This window comes from Antennarius striatus, chromosome 9, assembly GCF_040054535.1.
Source record: "Antennarius striatus isolate MH-2024 chromosome 9, ASM4005453v1, whole genome shotgun sequence".
In the NCBI taxonomy this organism is placed as follows: domain Eukaryota; kingdom Metazoa; phylum Chordata; class Actinopteri; order Lophiiformes; family Antennariidae; genus Antennarius; species Antennarius striatus.
The window spans coordinates 15,531,847-15,548,800 of record NC_090784.1 but is presented as its reverse complement, the minus strand read 5'-3'; the positions used below and the strand labels follow the sequence as shown (position 1 = coordinate 15,548,800).

General features: G+C 42.3%; 1 protein-coding gene across 2 annotated transcripts in view; it reads right to left on the bottom strand.

The window, feature by feature from the left end:
- Nucleotides 1-16,384, bottom strand: part of efna3b (ephrin-A3b) — a 52,609-nt gene extending 36,225 nt beyond the window's left edge. For both annotated transcript variants that reach the window (XM_068323951.1, XM_068323950.1), the window contains exons 1-2: nucleotides 15,986-16,384; nucleotides 15,532-15,747 (exon numbers count right to left, since the gene is read on the bottom strand). In XM_068323951.1, coding sequence (XP_068180052.1) covers nucleotides 15,532-15,641 — 110 coding nt within the window. In that variant the 5' untranslated portion in view covers nucleotides 15,642-15,747; nucleotides 15,986-16,384. The remainder of the gene's footprint in view (nucleotides 1-15,531; nucleotides 15,748-15,985) is intronic.
- Nucleotides 16,385-16,954: the final 570 nt, after the last annotated feature.

The window sequence follows — 16,954 nt, the reverse complement described above, 5'->3', positions numbered from 1 at the left end:
CACCAGCAGTTGACTGCCATGCGGTCCAGACGTCCAATGACAAGACAAGTCTATGGACAATATCTCACCTGTCTTCCTCAGTCTTTTCCTTTTATTTTCCCAGTCTTTACTTTCAACAATTGATTTTCTTTTCTCCAATTGCCATCGTCGTTTCTTTGTCCTTTCCATCATTCTGTCTTTCCTCTTCGTCACTTACATAGTCTCCAGAACATCCTTTTTCTTCCCACTCTGCACAAATGACGTTAGCACTGCATTTGTAGCTTGTACTCATAGCGGATCATATCTCTAATGATATCCAAGGCCATCTACTGTGAATGTCATGACATATAATATCTACACAACACAGGGAGGCTGTAATGTGCTCTGAACACACTGGATTCTTACACATCCTCATCTCTGCCATTTTAATCCTCCCACTTGATAGAACCTCTACAAGGTTGTGGAGAACAGACACTAAAGGAGGTATGCTACTGAAAAGCTATTCATCTGAGAGAAACTATCACCACAAGGTCAATGAGGCGACTTTGTTGTGTGAGAGTTCATTAGAGACACTGAAATCCCTTATATCATGGCCAGACTTTAGGCATCACTAATCAAACACAGAGTGTTCAACAGTGGACAGAAACTACCAGAGCTGATATTAGTTTGCTAATTATATTAACTCACAACGACACACTTTACATTAGAGCAAAAAGTGGTAAATATAGATGTTAAGAGTATATACCTCCAATTCTAAACTGTATGACTGACTCAAGACAAATAGCGTACATGTAGGCTACACAACACGGAACATTTGATACATTCAATATGTTGAAAGTAGAAATAGTCTTACTCACCACTTAAATCTGGACTCTACCTGGCCTTTATTTCCAATTTTGAGAAATGATTTGTTTTAAACTAGCTACAATTACGAAGAAGTACTAAAGCCTAGAGACTTAAAAACCAATAATAATTACAGGCTTGGAGGAGTTTACCCATTTTTCATGGAATATCTTCCAATTTCCTGAGTACTTTAAGAACTTAAAGGACTTAAAGCAGTTGAATATCATTGTGGAAGAGAGATAACCAGAGCTTAGTTCAGCTCAGCAGTAGCTCTTGTGATTTCAGGTACATGGCAGGAATTACGAAAGTAATATTTTGTGTAGATATTTAAAAATTCCATGTTACTTTTTATCATTTCATTTTTATTTTTTTCATGCAATTCAAGTAAGGTCAAAGTTAAATGTTTTACAGAAGATGTGCAAAGAGAAATCTGGCTTAAATAGTGCTGCCAAAAAAAATGAAAATGTGAATGTGATGCAAGAGAAAGAAGAAATGACAGTCAGCCTTTGGCATTTGATCAGTTTCATTACTTTACACTAAAGGTCCCATGGATTAAGTTTCAATCATTGGCCCTATGGATAGGTACACAGGATGAGCTAAATATATAAAAAAATAAAGTGGGGCAGAGCAATAAAGGAAGGGAGAAACACTGACTTACGTCTACACAAAAACACCAGAGCCTGAATACGCTGCTAGACATGGGTTCGTTTCATTCACACTTAGCATTGAGTTAGCATTGACTCCCCACTGAATAGCCTGGTGAAGGCACAGGGCGATGCTAACCGGGAGGCACTATCACGAGTCGCCCTGTTGCTTGGCGGAATAGCCAGCACAGCATTGATATGGTAATGCTGGGGACATTTCAGGGCCAAAGCTTGGGACCATGGGCGCTCTGTGATCCTCCAAGCCCAAAAAGGACAGATCTCCAGGGTATTGTGATTTCCCCAGTCAAGGCCCTGAGTGATCAGGATAAGCCCATCCGTGCTGCTTTAGTGCTGTCATTCAGCTGCTATTGTGGTCATGTGAACAGCCATTTTCATCACAATTGACCTCGGTTTTGGCAGTACTGTTCTGCAGGGCCCTCCTTTCTCCACTCTCCATGCATTCACCCACCGTCAATGATTTTTTTTTTCTCCGTCTGATCTTTTTTTGTTACTCTGTCTTTTTTCCCATCTCTCCAGCAGCAGCAGCAGAGGACAACAGATATGACTGACACAGAGTTAAACCCATCCCTGTCCCATCCACTCCAACGGGACGGTGTCACAGAGCTCTTGATTATTTGGACCAAACAGTTGAAAGCTACAACAAATGATGACTTATGCTGGGATTTACAGTTCTCCTCAAGAGGAAAAACACTCCAGTGGGCAGATGGGTGTCATTATTCTGTTTCATTCAGTCACTTTTAAGACAACATAGGAGGGCATTGTCTGTGATTGCCTATATATTTGTATGTGAGTGCGTTCTCCCTGTGCTACACTTTATTTGATCGCGGCTGGGAGGAAATAACAATGTGTTCTCATGAGGAATCTGTGGGAGGTAATGACAGCAATTGTCCCAGTGAAAACAGTTCCGTGTGTGTGTGTGTGTGTGTGTGTGTGTGTGTGTTTGTGCGCGGGTGTCTGTATGTATGTAAGTAGGAAAACAGGGGGAAATGGAGTATGCATATGTATGGTTTCTGATGCATGTGGGTAAAGTGTGTGGGTGGCATGCTCGAAGGCTATGGGGCATTCACATGTCTTCTCTCTTTCTGCTCCCTCTCTCTTTCTTTCTTTCTCTCTCTCACGCACACACACAGACACACACACAGACACACACAGACACACACACACACACACACACACACACACACACACACACACACACACACACACACACACACACAGATCCAAGTACTAGAATGGGAGGAGAGTTTCATTGCAAATATCTCAGCTCCATCAACACAACTCTTCCTATTTTGCAACATTTCCTCCCACATCGCCCTCTCCCCCTCCACCACTATTTTTTTCTCCCGGGAAGTGACACAGAATTCTTTTTAACTGCAGTACATTCATTACAAGAACCCTGCAACCCCCTATTCTCCACCCCCACCCCCCATGCCCCACCATCCCACCCCCACTCCATCCAGTACACCATGTCTTCCTCCTTATAATAGCAGTTAAGTAAAGACAGTGTACATATCAAGCTCCAGCAGCTGCCCTGGTCTTTACGTTTTCATTAAAAACATGATAGCTGAGCCGGAGAGAGAAGCCGGCTGAACCAGAAATAGTAAACACTCATTCACATGCAGCCTCGCCACAGCAGCGCTAGTAAATTTCTGCTCCTGTCTTTTAAAGTGCAGGAGTCGAGAGTAAAGCCTGCAGACAGTGCTAGCACTGAGGCAGCTTTCCGTAGCGCTCAGTCATCGTCATCTATCCGTCTTCACTGATGACCTCTGACTGATCAATGCACTCATACACATGCATAAGAAGATGCAGGTATCACAGCTCTTATTTTAAGAAATGCATACCAAAAGGTCAAAAACGTGGTGGCAAACATGAAAATATGTTAGACAATAAACATTATAAACCAAGAATCAATACAAAACGATCAATCGCCACTGCAGGCGACATCGTAAATCCATGGCCAGAATGGCAAAATGGAAGTATTGAATTTTTGTGCTGAATTAACTGCTTCTGCTAGGTATTTAATTCAGCACGTAAGACAAAAGCGGATTAATTTGATCTTTAAATCAATCAGTAGGGTTTGAAGGAGTTAATAATTAGTGTGAAGTTGTGGCAAAATTATATCCATAAATGTTTTCCTGTTAAACCTCAGTGTCCTGTTGATCGCTCAGACTGATGATGTTCAGGGCTGATGATTGAAAAGCTTCACCCACCAAAATATAAAGAAGAATCACAATGATCACATAGAATATTGTAATTCAAAACTGAATCTTAGGGCTGCAAATAATTTTCAATCAATTATCAATAACCTGTCAATAATGAGTGCGCATTTGTCACTTGTTCTCAAAAGCAAAGGTTGATAAAAATCTAAAAATATTAAATATTTTCACAAAGATCTCCAATTTTAAATTAACAGAAATATCACATTCTCACATTTAAGAAGTCTCCATTTGGCATTCCAGCCTAAGAAGGATTTATAAAAGAAAGAAATTGTTTCACCAATGAAATATAACTGTGTAGATTTTATTTCATCGACCACTTCTACTCCATGTAGAGCTGGAACTATCCTCATGATTCTCTTCTTTAAATCCATTGAACCATATTTCAGTGAAAACACTTCCCACAACCCAGGAGGATGAAAGACTGTCGTATGAAAAACCCCTCAGCAAGACAAAAATGGAGCGTGTTTTTACAGTATGTCGTTAACGATGGCAATTCTTTTAATGCAACACAACAATGTTAATAGGAGTATTTTCTCAGACGCTTGAATGGAATGCAACAGTTTTGCAACAAGTTCTTACAGATGGAATGACTGAAAACAAAACCTTTACTTGAAGAGCAGGGGGGAAAAAAAGAAGGAACATGTTCATCATCAAGATTCCGCAAATGTATATACCGAGAACTGGGGTAAAGGCAGGACACACAGCTGAGATGGGGCCAAGTTCTGGAGTCATAATCCAAGGAGTGGTGGTGATGACTGAAACCAGATACACAACACATCCGTTGTTTGCTAGTTGTGGTTCGGTTTCGTTCTTTGGTGTAGCAAATAAAATCACAGCAAAACTGAGGATGTCGGACTCTCATCCTTCATCAGTTTTAGTAAAGAATGTAGCAGACGGACATAAATGACCACAAGAGAAGCACTGCGTCCTAGAAACACGTAAAACCATGACTAAATGATTATAATACAAGGGTATGTTGCTAAAAAATATCTACTGATTATCACTTAATTCTCTGCAGGCTGACATTAATTTATCAGATAATGATTCATGCAATACAAAAACATGCAAGAGAGTTTGATGGCAAACATTACCCAACTACAAAAGAAGTGATGCAGGAACTGGAAACCCTCATGAAGAATAATTTGCACACACCTGCACACACTGCGAGCTCATCCTGTGATCTGGGGAACGACTCGAGCGGTGAGGTGATGCAGAGGATGACAATAAGAAAGAGAATAAGTGATGCCAGAGGCCGGACCAGCATGAGGGATGGAGAGGCAGAGGCAGGAAGGTGAGGGCAAAGCACGACAGCGAGAGAGACGAGAAACATCTGCGAGAGAAGCGACATGTCTGCAGGACGCCATCAGTCAGCCAGACCAGAACCGTCAGACTCACACAGAGACACGCACACACACAGCCGTAATGCTGAACGCTCACACATCTGAGAAGCCACGGTTATTCATACGTCAGCGGATAAAATACATAATTTATCCACACATAAGCCGTCCAGTAAACACACAAATAAACATGAAGGGCAGGAAAGTGCAAGAAAAGATTGTGTTACAGTGCACTGCATCGATCACAATTTGTAATGCTTGGTCAAAATAAGAATTTCATGAGATAAGATAAGATAATCCTTTATTCGTCCCACAGTGGGGAAATTTTCAGGTTCTTTGCGGGGTGTAACACCATGCACAGGATATATTCAGATCATTCTCCTGTTTTCTTTACTATGGAAAATAATTCTATGCACTTACTGGGGTTTTAAGACAATTTGTGCAGTAATATAAAGTAAATATGTGTACCTGAAAACTAAAAAAACAAAAAACAGCAAGGCTGATTTTAACAAACCTTAACTAATTGGTCAGGTGCACCAAACAGACCTCGTGTGGACGGATCTATGTTCTGTTCTTGTCTCTTTTCACACTGGGTGCCAAAAAAAACTTGTCACGTGTCAGCATATCCTGACAATAAATAATCAATGCGCACACGAGCGGCACTGAGTGACTTGACAGAATTAAAAATTAATAAAATATTGTTGTTTTTTATTTGTTAAACAAATATTTAAAACTGCCTGTGCTTTAGATCTAGTCATTGATTATACAAACATCTAGTTCGCAGCTGGGCTCAAACACTTCCATCGCATCACTGTAAACTGATTATTTCAGAGATTCTTGAATTCAAACATGCAACTTGGGACATTTGACATCTAATGGTTGATCAAAATAAGTTGTAGAAAAATATGGAGATTCATTGCGAAGATAAATCAGTTAGTAGCTGCATGCCTAATGATGTTAAATGACAACAAAAGTGAATACTGTGTGTGACAATCACCCTGAATGCAGATACAATACACTCTGGAAAAACGACTGCTTCTGCCTCATGATTGTACATGAACCCTCTACCAGTTATTCTAAATACAGCTGCTCCATAAGAAGTGCTAACTGGTTTCCACTCACATATCAAACTGGTTGACAGTCGGTTTTACTGAGTGCCTGCTGCTGTCATCAGGAGCAGAGTGCTCATAGCGAGCATTTCTGCCTCCCTCCCAGGCTTGGCTGGGACTGATTAAAGCCTTCTGCTGAAACAGGGTCATAATTCACTTAGCCATTTCCCAATTTCCGCATAATTACCCTCCTGCTTCACTCACAGCAACAAATGAGAACACACACACACATCTTTGCACGTTCGCACTAACGTCAGGACGCAGACACATTTCCTCTCTGATTTGTGTCATTACCGAGCAGAGAGTGGTTAAAAGGTTTCAGAGTTGGCCTCTTAGTGACAGCTTAAATGGATAAAACCTCAATTAAAGACCCTCACCGTCACTCCTGAGCTCTCTCTGTGGATGGAATAAGTATAATTCCGTGTCCTCCACCGTTGGGTGAAGTGTGGACCTTGCCTTTTTGCATTATTTTCTGAAAAATCAAGACTTTCTCGCACATAAGCTTATTGTTTCTTATAAAAACAGGTTACATTGCAGCTACACTCAGATCCAACCTTGCTGTTTGTTCGTAGTTTAGATCGTAAGTTCTTAAAGCTTTGGTGAAGAGATCATTCTCATAAAGGCTCAACAATAAGCATCACTATCTCCAAAGCGAGCAGCAATAGACATTTTTGCTGTCAAAGCAGTGACTCGCCTCCCTGCCACTGCAGGCCAGTGACAGTTGATTCCTGGTGTGTGTGTGTGTGTGTGCGTGTGTGTGTGTGTGTGTGTGTGTGTGTGTGTGTGTGTGTGTGTGTGTGTGTGTGTGTGTGTGTGTGTGTGTGTGTGTGTGTGTGTGTGTGTGTGTGTGTGTGTGTGAGAGAGAGAGAAAGACAGAGAGATGGAAACAGCTGCTTCTGCTTTATTAGTAGGGTTCCTAATTGTCGTGTCAGTGGAGTTTATTAACACTCGACCACTTCGGGCTCAGCGTAGCCTCAGACACCACTACTGTTAGCCACATCACAGACACATCGTGTGTGTGTGTGTGTGTGTGTGTGTGTGTGTGTGTGTGTGTGTGCGCGTGTGCATGTGTATGCTGGAACTGACAGTCTCCATTATTAGAATCTCCCCACAAGAGTCAAGAGCGTTGGCAAGGAGTGGAGTAGACATCACACACACAAACGTAGACACACACAAAGTGCTTTGAAACAGTGTGTAAACATCACAGCCTTGTTATTAGCACCTGATCTGCTCCAGTTTGAGGTGCCGGCTCAGAGAATAATGTTAATATCAATAACAACACAGGAAAAATGTGCCAGAGTCTGTGAGTGTATTTTAATGCAAGACAGTTGATCTCTGTGGATAATTTTGTTCAAATTTAAGACATGGGTGGGGAAGATAAATAGTAACTTTGCTCCACATTTGCCTAAAATCTCCAGATAAGAAGGGACAGAGGTCACTTAATAATGCGGCTCTCCAGAAAAGTAATTCATCCACCTCAGAGGGCACCGTTTTAACTTACATCAGCACAAAGCTGGATGAGTCTGACGCCGCTCCTCTTGTTCTTGCAGTGTGACTTCTGAGAATTTATGATGACATCCAGTCAGTCCTGAAAATATAGTATCGCTTTCCTGTCACTGGTTTATTATCTATGCCTTCACATTACTCACATAGACAGAGACCGCATTACCGGGAGTTCAAGCAGTGAGCATAGTGACCACAGCAAATCTTCAAATCATAATATTGAGGTGTTTAACTTTTGGTGCATGGAACAAATCTGTCACTGTCTGCGATATTAGATGGATCTCCATCTTTAGCCGACAATGATACGGTCCCATGATGGTGTGTGGTGTGAGGTGAGTTTATGCTGCTCATTCATATTCTGTTTGAATGTCGGGAGAGAACGGTGGACAGGTAACCTGTTTGACAAACGGCTAAAATGCACTCTCTGAAAAGCAGTAACTCCAGTCAAAAAAGCCATTTTTGACATTTTGAGAGTGTAGAGTGGTGGGAGGGGAGCTAAATGACAAAGAAGGGGATTATAAAAGGGGAGAATAGATTCAAAGAAAGACTATGAAAATAAAATCTTGTTTTTACAGGGACTGCACAACTACCTACCTTTCCTGTTTTTATCTTGAGATCAAGAACGGAGTCACTGTGACCCAAAAAATAGCAGCTGAAAAAATAGCTGCATCAATTCGTGTGTTTAGTTGATCAAAATAAAATTTACTTTATTCAAATCCATTAATTATAATTCCAGGGGGTTTTTTGTTTTGTTTTTTGTTGGATAATTGCTTTAATCATTACTTAAAAAGAGTCTTCATTTTTTGGATTGCCAGTTGGACAAAATACTTTTTTAGTTAATAGATGTCAATTGGTGCTTCACTGAGATGAGCATTTCAAGCATGATGGGCATCTACAGCCCTACGGGGGCAGAAACCAATGTCAACTGTAGAATTGCAGAGGGTTGTAGCAGGAAGGGCATCCGGCCTAAAATACTTTGCCAAACAAATATGAGCCTTCATCTAAAAATGAAAAAAGGAGGACACGCTGTGGCGTGACCCCTAACCTGACAAGCCGAAAAGAACTTTGTTTCTGACAAATTTATGTTGTTGTTTTTTAATTTTAAATACCAGATTAATTATTGTGAAAATAATCTGAGAATATGCAACACTTATGGAGGAAAAAACCTGCACAATGTATTTGGTGCTCATCCTCCCTTCACACCTGTGAGCGCCAGAACACAGGTGTGACTCTCAGCTTGTCGGTGTTGAACAGTTACAATAATGGGGCGACCCGGTCCTGTGCTGCCAGAACACGGGAGCTTTTAATCATTTTCAAGCTGTCCAAACAGCATTTCTGAGAGGAAATACAGGAGCCGTAACACAAACAACACAAAGCGATCAATCACGGCTTCATTTGTGGGAAGCAGGTGTAAACTGAAGCACAGGACACTCTAGACAGAACCAAACCCTGAAACGTAATTATAGGCAGACATATTGGTTATCCCTTTAGGCAAAAAGATAAACTACTTTTATCAGCTGTTTTAAGAAGAAAAAAAATCATCCTGCCTGCTTCAGAATTCTGTTGAGCTCCAACTGCTCAAAGCTTTTAAGGTCCACAGCAGGTGGTGAATGATGCTGAATGATAAACACTCATACCCCTGAAAAAACACACAAAAATTGAAATTTACTGAGACATAGAGTGTCTGGAATCCAAACATGCCATTCATGTTTTATTTCAAACAAAAATCATGTCAGACAAAACTGTGAGAGCAGACTCTCACACACTCAAACTATGACACCGTGCATTTTCTTCACATCTAATGAAAGCGTTTTGTGTAAATTTGTGGCTTCGTTGGTGTCATGGAGCCCATAAATCACTGGTCTGGGATTGATAAGGACACACTCCGATCCATATCACATCATCAACACATATTGGTTCTGCATGCATTATCCTTGATGTTTCAGCCACATGACAGCCAATCAACACAAGTGGGCAGTGCCAAAACACTGTCGTCCTATTAACAAGTCCACATACTTTAGTACATTAAGTGGAATTAAATGCACTACTTTCCATTTCATGTTTTCAATAAATACATTTTATACACATTTTATTTACGCGACTGAATAGATTTCCACCCACTCCACAAATAACTCTTTGTATGCCTGAAAGTCTGAAACTGAGTCTGACTGAATAGGACGAACTAAATACAGTTCTTCGTTCTTAAATCCACCACAGCCCATCATACAACCGCTTCCTTTGAGGTTGGCGACCAAAATTACATTTCCTACCAGTGAAACATTGGATATTGCACTGTTTAATGAATTTCATCAACATCACGCTTAAATTATACACTGTGCAGTAGGAGTGTTTTTAGATCTAGATGATGACTGAGAGAGCAATAACTCTGAAATAACTGATAAATACAGCTTAGAAAGCATCTGTGAAAAACACTGAGCAGAGAGAATGGAATAAGCAGTCAAACCAACACCAAGCGCAACCAACGTTTCAACCCATGAGTCCCTTATTAAACTGCATCAAAATTGTTCAACAAGGTCAGACTTATCTTAGCTTAGTTTTTACAGGACTGCATCCCAAGAATCCTCAAAAAGCCGCTTCCTTCGAATCCAAATATTTACAGTAACCAGTTGACAAGCATGAACGCTGAGTATCAATAGTCCGTTTCCACATCAATGCTTCTGATTAGTCCATCACGTAAGCGAGACATTTTTTGAGGAAATAAGTGATATAATCATGGGATGAAGGAAAACAGGATGCGCCTTTTATTTCAGATTTGTCCCATTTTTAAAAAATCAAGAACTGCGTGTGGGTCTGGGTGTACGCACATGTGTGTAAATTTACGCGATCTGTGTGCTTGAGGTGGTCATGGACAAAATCTCAAAAGGTGAAGGATTAACAAGATGAAAGAGAAAGAGTTGTTAAAAAGAAGGTGTGAGGCGAGGTGAGTCGAGGTGAAGGAAATCCAGTCCTCAAAGGAATGTACAAAAATTTTGCAGCACTTGAAAATAAACACGGTTCACATTAATTTGACTGACCCTGATAGCAGTCACATCAAGCCTTATGCTGCATCTGCCAAATTATCACAACCACCACGAGAATGCTTTTCTCAAGACAAGAACCTCTACCTCATCCTTTAAATTGTAAACAGGCAATAAAATTCATGTATTCTTAATTTAATCTATTCTTCCTTCCACACATTCCATATTACTGGACTCACCTACTAGACAATATGTGACTGAAAACATAAATTAATACATATACTCTAGAAACCCACATAGAGAGAGAAACAGCACCAGAGACACACAGAGCTAGAAAAGACCACTGGATCTCATTATGCAAATAGTCGCCATCCGTCACACGGCTCTTCCCCATTTCCTTTAATTAATGACGTCTCTGTGCAGGTGTGTGAACGCCACACACGCACATTCACACCCACATTCACACCCACATTCACACCCACACACCGCCGCACAGATCGGTATTATTCACAGGTACCTGACGTGGCCTTATTATTTGTTACTAATTAAAAGTCTGACCAATGTGTCTGCGTAACTACTGCGATGATCACTGGGCAGGTGTGTGAGGTTTCCATCGTGTGTGTGTGTGTGTGTGTGTGTTTGTGTCAATGAGTGGTAGTTGACACGTAGCGGCAGCACAAACATCAATGATGGATGGGTCGTACACGACCGCGCGTGCACGCAGGCAGGCCGTGCGCCTCGTGATAGTGAGTGAGTAATACTCTCCACTGTGTGTATATTCATAAATGTAAATGTTGTTGTTCTAAGTGGGGCTGGGAGACAGATAGGTTTGTGTTGCTGTCAAGGGTATGGTTGATTGGCCTGCTTAATCCTATCGCCTGTGTCTACATTTCTCTCTCTATCACACAGACACACACACACACACACACACTGAGACACACATTGGGCCTGGCATGCACTCAGTGTATGGATTGGGGCATTGGACAAGTTTTATTATGATGATGATGATGATGATGATAACACTCTTCTTCTATTCTTATTCACCACCATCTATCTGTATTCTTCCTGATGACCCACCCTCCCCCCAAACAGCTCCATACTATTTCTCTCTTACTGTCTCTCGTCTCATATTTAAATTATTTCTGTCCCATCCTGCGTGGCGTGTCTCTGCACACCCCGACGAGCAGGATGAATATAAAACAAGTTCCACCTTGGCATCGATTACTACACATACACATGTGCATTTATATGAGAGGCAAATTCTGCTTGCGATAGCTGGCTTCATTCCAGCGGCGCCCACGATAAGGTGACAGTGTCATTGGCCTGCGCACACACACACACACACACACACGCACACGCACACACGCACACGCACACACACACACACACACACACACAAACACACACACATAACACACACACACAAACATGTAAAGCTATGGCTCCAAATACTACTGGGTTTGTTTATTCTCACCCTAATCGTTGAGGAAATATTCAACTGATAAATTAAGAGATATCACCTGATATGTATTATGCAAAGCAGTGAACTGCTGCATTATTAGATTACACACACACCATCGTACACGTGTGCACACAGCAATGTGCAAAAACGCACACGCTCACAGTGGCGGTTAATTGCCAGGTGGTAGAAGATAATGTGCGATTTAATGGACTGATGGATTTGTTTTTGTTCCGGTCACCCATCAATGAACAGAGACATCTGTAACCATGCAAACACACACATGTGCCACCCCATCCCATTCACACACACACACACACACACACACACACACATACAAACATATACACACACGCACACACACACACAGGTATATCAGTGACGAGTGACTGATAGGTGGTGGCAATAGCCTTTGTGCAAGATGCACACGCAGGAAATGATCCATCTTTTCAAAGTTACAAAAAGGACACAGTGTTTGGGATGTGTGTGTGTGTGTGTGTGTGTGTGTGTGTTAGTGTGTGTGTGTGTGTGTGTGTGTGTGCGTGCGTGTGTGTGCGTGTGTATGCATTTCTGTGTGTGTGTGTAGTCACAGAATCATAAATATAAATGAGCATGCTAGAATGTGCAGAAGTATGCTTATGCGTGTGCCTGAGAATGTGTGTGAAGGAGTTAATCCAGCCTGTCTCTTGTAGTTGATGAGTGGCTCCAGGTCAGGAGCTGTTCGAGAAACTCTATGGTCCTGAGGCTTTACAATGTGTTTACCGCTCAAACTGACAGCTATACGAGAGCTTATTATTGGCCTTCTTAACCTTCACACTGCACCGCGAGCTAGAAACTTCAGAGGGCCGATCGCCAATGGCTAGAGGCACGCCAGGGAAACCCACACATGTCGGATGTTGAGCACAGGGATTAAAATGAATGCAGGAAATGAGATCCGTGGATGGGATGCATATGAAAAAAAGTAGATTAGACAGGTTATCGTGTTATCTTCTTTTTCTGTGCCACTGTCTACAGTGCCTTTGTCTCTTAATTCAATAAGTAGGCTGCACTGAAAAAGTTATCCCAACTCAACGCTCAGACACTGTCATCGCACTGCAAAAGAGAGAGAGAGATAGGTTTCAGGGATGAGGCGGGTCCGCTGAGATACAGCACTCTTTAATTAACCACAGTCTTCTAGAAAAGACACACACACGCGCACACACTGCAGGCTCTAAGAATATTCTGCTGCTGGGATGAAAACAGTACTGGCGATGAATGTGAGGAGGGAGGAGAGACTGCAGGGTTCTGCAGTACTCAGGTCCTGGGCAGTCAGGTTAAAGGTCTAGCTGCTCCAGACTGCTTTCGTCTTCCCACTGCTCTGTCTGAAAAATCAACTGCAGCAATTTTTGTTTTTTTGTTTTTTTTTACTTAACAGCCTGAACATACAGCAAAAAGCAGCTGACAAATTGCTTAAGTAAGTACACAATCTCCGAAGGTTAAAACTGCTCATATCGCATCAGGTTGACTGTAACCACGGTCCCAGCTTCGCTTCTTCCTGTTTCCTTTATGCTTCCTTCTCGACATTTTTATCTAAATTTTCTGTAGTTGATCGGAAACATAAAGGTAAAAATTTCATCCGCATTTACTACTATAGTAGAGCGAAAAAAAATAGGGAGGACGTTAAAAATTACTACATTAAGAGTTATGGAAAAATATCAGCCAGACAGTGTTCGCAGCAAATAACAGAAAATTATTTTCTCTAAAATATGCGGTGGCGATTTTATCACATTAAGGAGAACTAATATTGTTTACGGTGTGGTACCACAACTCATAACACCCTTATGTGTTCCACTCCATTACTTTATGCAGTATTCATGTATTGTAATTATGTTGTAGGGCGTACATTTTCTAGTCTATATTTTATTATGTAAAATAAAATCACTGGTCCACAGTTACTGCCGATGGACAGAGTCATTGATCCTCTTCCTGCAAAAACAACACTACATTTTCATTTTTCTTATTCTTTACGTCTTTAATAAAGAGTAGCCACAAAAGGTCAGTTAATCCATATCTGATTATTCTTCATAGGACCCTGGTAAATTCCACAAAAGTGAGATCATTTAAAAATTATTCCTGGTAGCTGAAATATCACTGATACATTGAGAAGATTCACCACAAAATGGAGAGCAAGAAAAGAAGGTGTGTGTTAATGTGTGACATGCGCTGTTGTGCATCTCGGGGGCCTAAGATTTGGGCCGATCGTTTCATCACTTTGTCAAAATGTTGAGAAGATTAAAATGATTTTTCTCTCAAAATGTCATCCAAAAATCAGCCAATGCTACATTCAGATATTGTACTCATCAGTAAAGCAACAAAATTTCATCCGTCTAATTCGCCCTGAGAGAAAAAGCTTCTGCTTTTAACACAGTAAGGGTGAATGTGTATTTCTAAGACTGTTTTTATACGAGTGCAACCTAAAGAAGGGACGCTTGTACTTCTGAAGTCAAGATTTTGTAGTGAATTATAAGAAGCGAGATAAGCCTACACCGTGTTGCTGCAGACAGGCTATGTTCTTACAGAACCAACAGCAGAGCTATGGACTCACAAGGACAGTATCAAACAGGAGAGCTTTTGGAAAACGGGAGAGAAAAATAAGCCTTTTCACTTGAATCGAGATGTGGCAAGGAGCAAGGGATTAGGAGGATAACAAAAAGGCCAAAGGACTGAACGTAAACAAGAAAGGGGGGTTAGAGAGGGATAGAAGGAGGGAATTAGTTGCAGAAGGAGCGAGAAGGAGAGATTGAATACTGACACTGCTACAACACAATGGGGTCAGGATGAAGAAGAGCTCCTAATTGAACCAGATAGAGGAGAAGACAGAGAGAGAACACTGAACGACTGCGAGGAGAGCCACATGATGGAGAGAGAGAGGAGGACATCACATGTGATGCTCTTCCTTTTCTTTCTACCACATTCTTCATGGTAGAATACGAAGCAGAAGGGGAAGACGAGGGAGATGAATGTGAACAAATCAGAAAAACTAAATGTGTCCGACTTAGTAAGGCTGTTGAAAAAAGATGATTTTGAAGCCACCTTGTATTCACAGCAGGGGTCTGATGGAGCAGCTCAGAAATCAGACGCAGGGAAACACGGCGAGCCTGTCTGCACAGTGTTTGTGGATTGAAATAATTCCTTCCAATTTAAACAGACAGAGGTAGGGACCATGAAGGTGGCTGCTGCAGACCTTCCACCAGACACCATGGAGTGAGGCTCAAAGCAGCACTCATCATGCTGAAGGCGTGATGGTGTGAGACTGACTCAGGGAGTGCAAATCAGGACATTTTAGATCACTTTAGCACAAGGAGGAAAGAGAGATCAGAGAGACCTTTAATACAATGAAACGCATGAGGAGCAGTGAGGAGGAGGACTGGGGGAGGTGGGGATGGGGGGGGGGTCTTACTGTATGTTGGAGCTGTTCCAGTACACGGAGTGCCTGTTGGCTGACACCTGGAGCACGTCCGCCCAGGTAAGACTCGTTAGCACCCAGAGAGACATCACTGCGAGAGCCATGCTCCCGCCGGCTCCTCTCCAGGCCCCCGTCCCTGCGCGCTCTCCGGCCAGTCTCTCGGTCCCTTCACCCCACCAAACAACGCGACTCCAACATCCCAGCAAATGCCTAACAGACGGGAGAGAGGGGGAAACAAAAATCTTCATGCATGCATACAAAGAGATCAGACCTGCTCTGGTTAATAACTGTTAAAAAAAGTCTATAGAGGTGTGAAGTGACTGAGGTGACCCCCCCCCCTTAAGACAGTACGCCCCCTCCCTCCCCTGCAAATCCCAGGGATTCAAATGGATGTCCTTGTCAGAGGGTCCCCTATATGACCGTGTTGCGCCCGGTCCTCTGTCCTCACCGGGGACTGCTGCTTCTGAGCGCGTCACGGGAGCGTGGGAGCCCGGTGTGCGGTCCTAGCGGGAGGTCGTGCGTCCTCCTCCGGGCATGAAACGGCTCTGTCCGCTGTGAAAGAGTTGTGTGCGTTAAAAAAAAAAAAAAAAAAAAGTCAACCTGTCAGTCAAATTAATGGAAAAGCCGAAATAGTAATGAACAAGTCCTCTTCTTTCAGAAGCCGTCCTTGGTGTCTGCGCGCTGCTGCAGTTTCTCCCAGCGGTCCAACAGATTCAGAGCACGCCGGGCAATAAAGCGCTGCAAAATCGCTGCCCAGGAATAAATCAGCCAGTTTCATTAGGTTTTCACGACTCTATCCGACAACCATCGCTTGCAGTGAACAGCCTGCCCACCCGTCTCTCTCCTTTCTCCCCCTCTATCCCTTCTCCTCTCTGTTTGTTAGGCAGCGCTCGTTCACTTTCTAACTCCACCCCCTTCCAGCGGCCGGAGCGCACTCCTCCAACGCTGAGGCGGAGGCTCTGAGCATCAGGCATCACTAACACTTCAAGTTTTCAGTCAACTGTTCGACAGTCACCGTCGGAATTGAAGTAGAAAGCCTTGAATTCCCATCTGGCTGCAGCCACTGGGCTGTTTTTTTCCAAGGCTGCAGCTTCCCTCATGCGCACAGACGCCACACCGCAATACAGCAGATGACTCTCAACACATAAAGTTCTGTTATAGGACACAGGCCACTGTTATTACATTGTTACAGAAATGCACACAATGTTAATGCAATGTGTCTTGACGAGGGATTTGTGGTTCTTTTTTTTGTACCAGAAGTCAAACAACTAAAGTATTTTTTGGGGGGGGGGGGTGTAATGGTATAAAATGCAAGGTTCACACAGAAATTCTAGTGAACACAAATCATCAAGTAGAAATATGCAGTATGTGTGTTGAGCAAAGGTAAATGGTGTCATTTGAATTACAGAACACAACA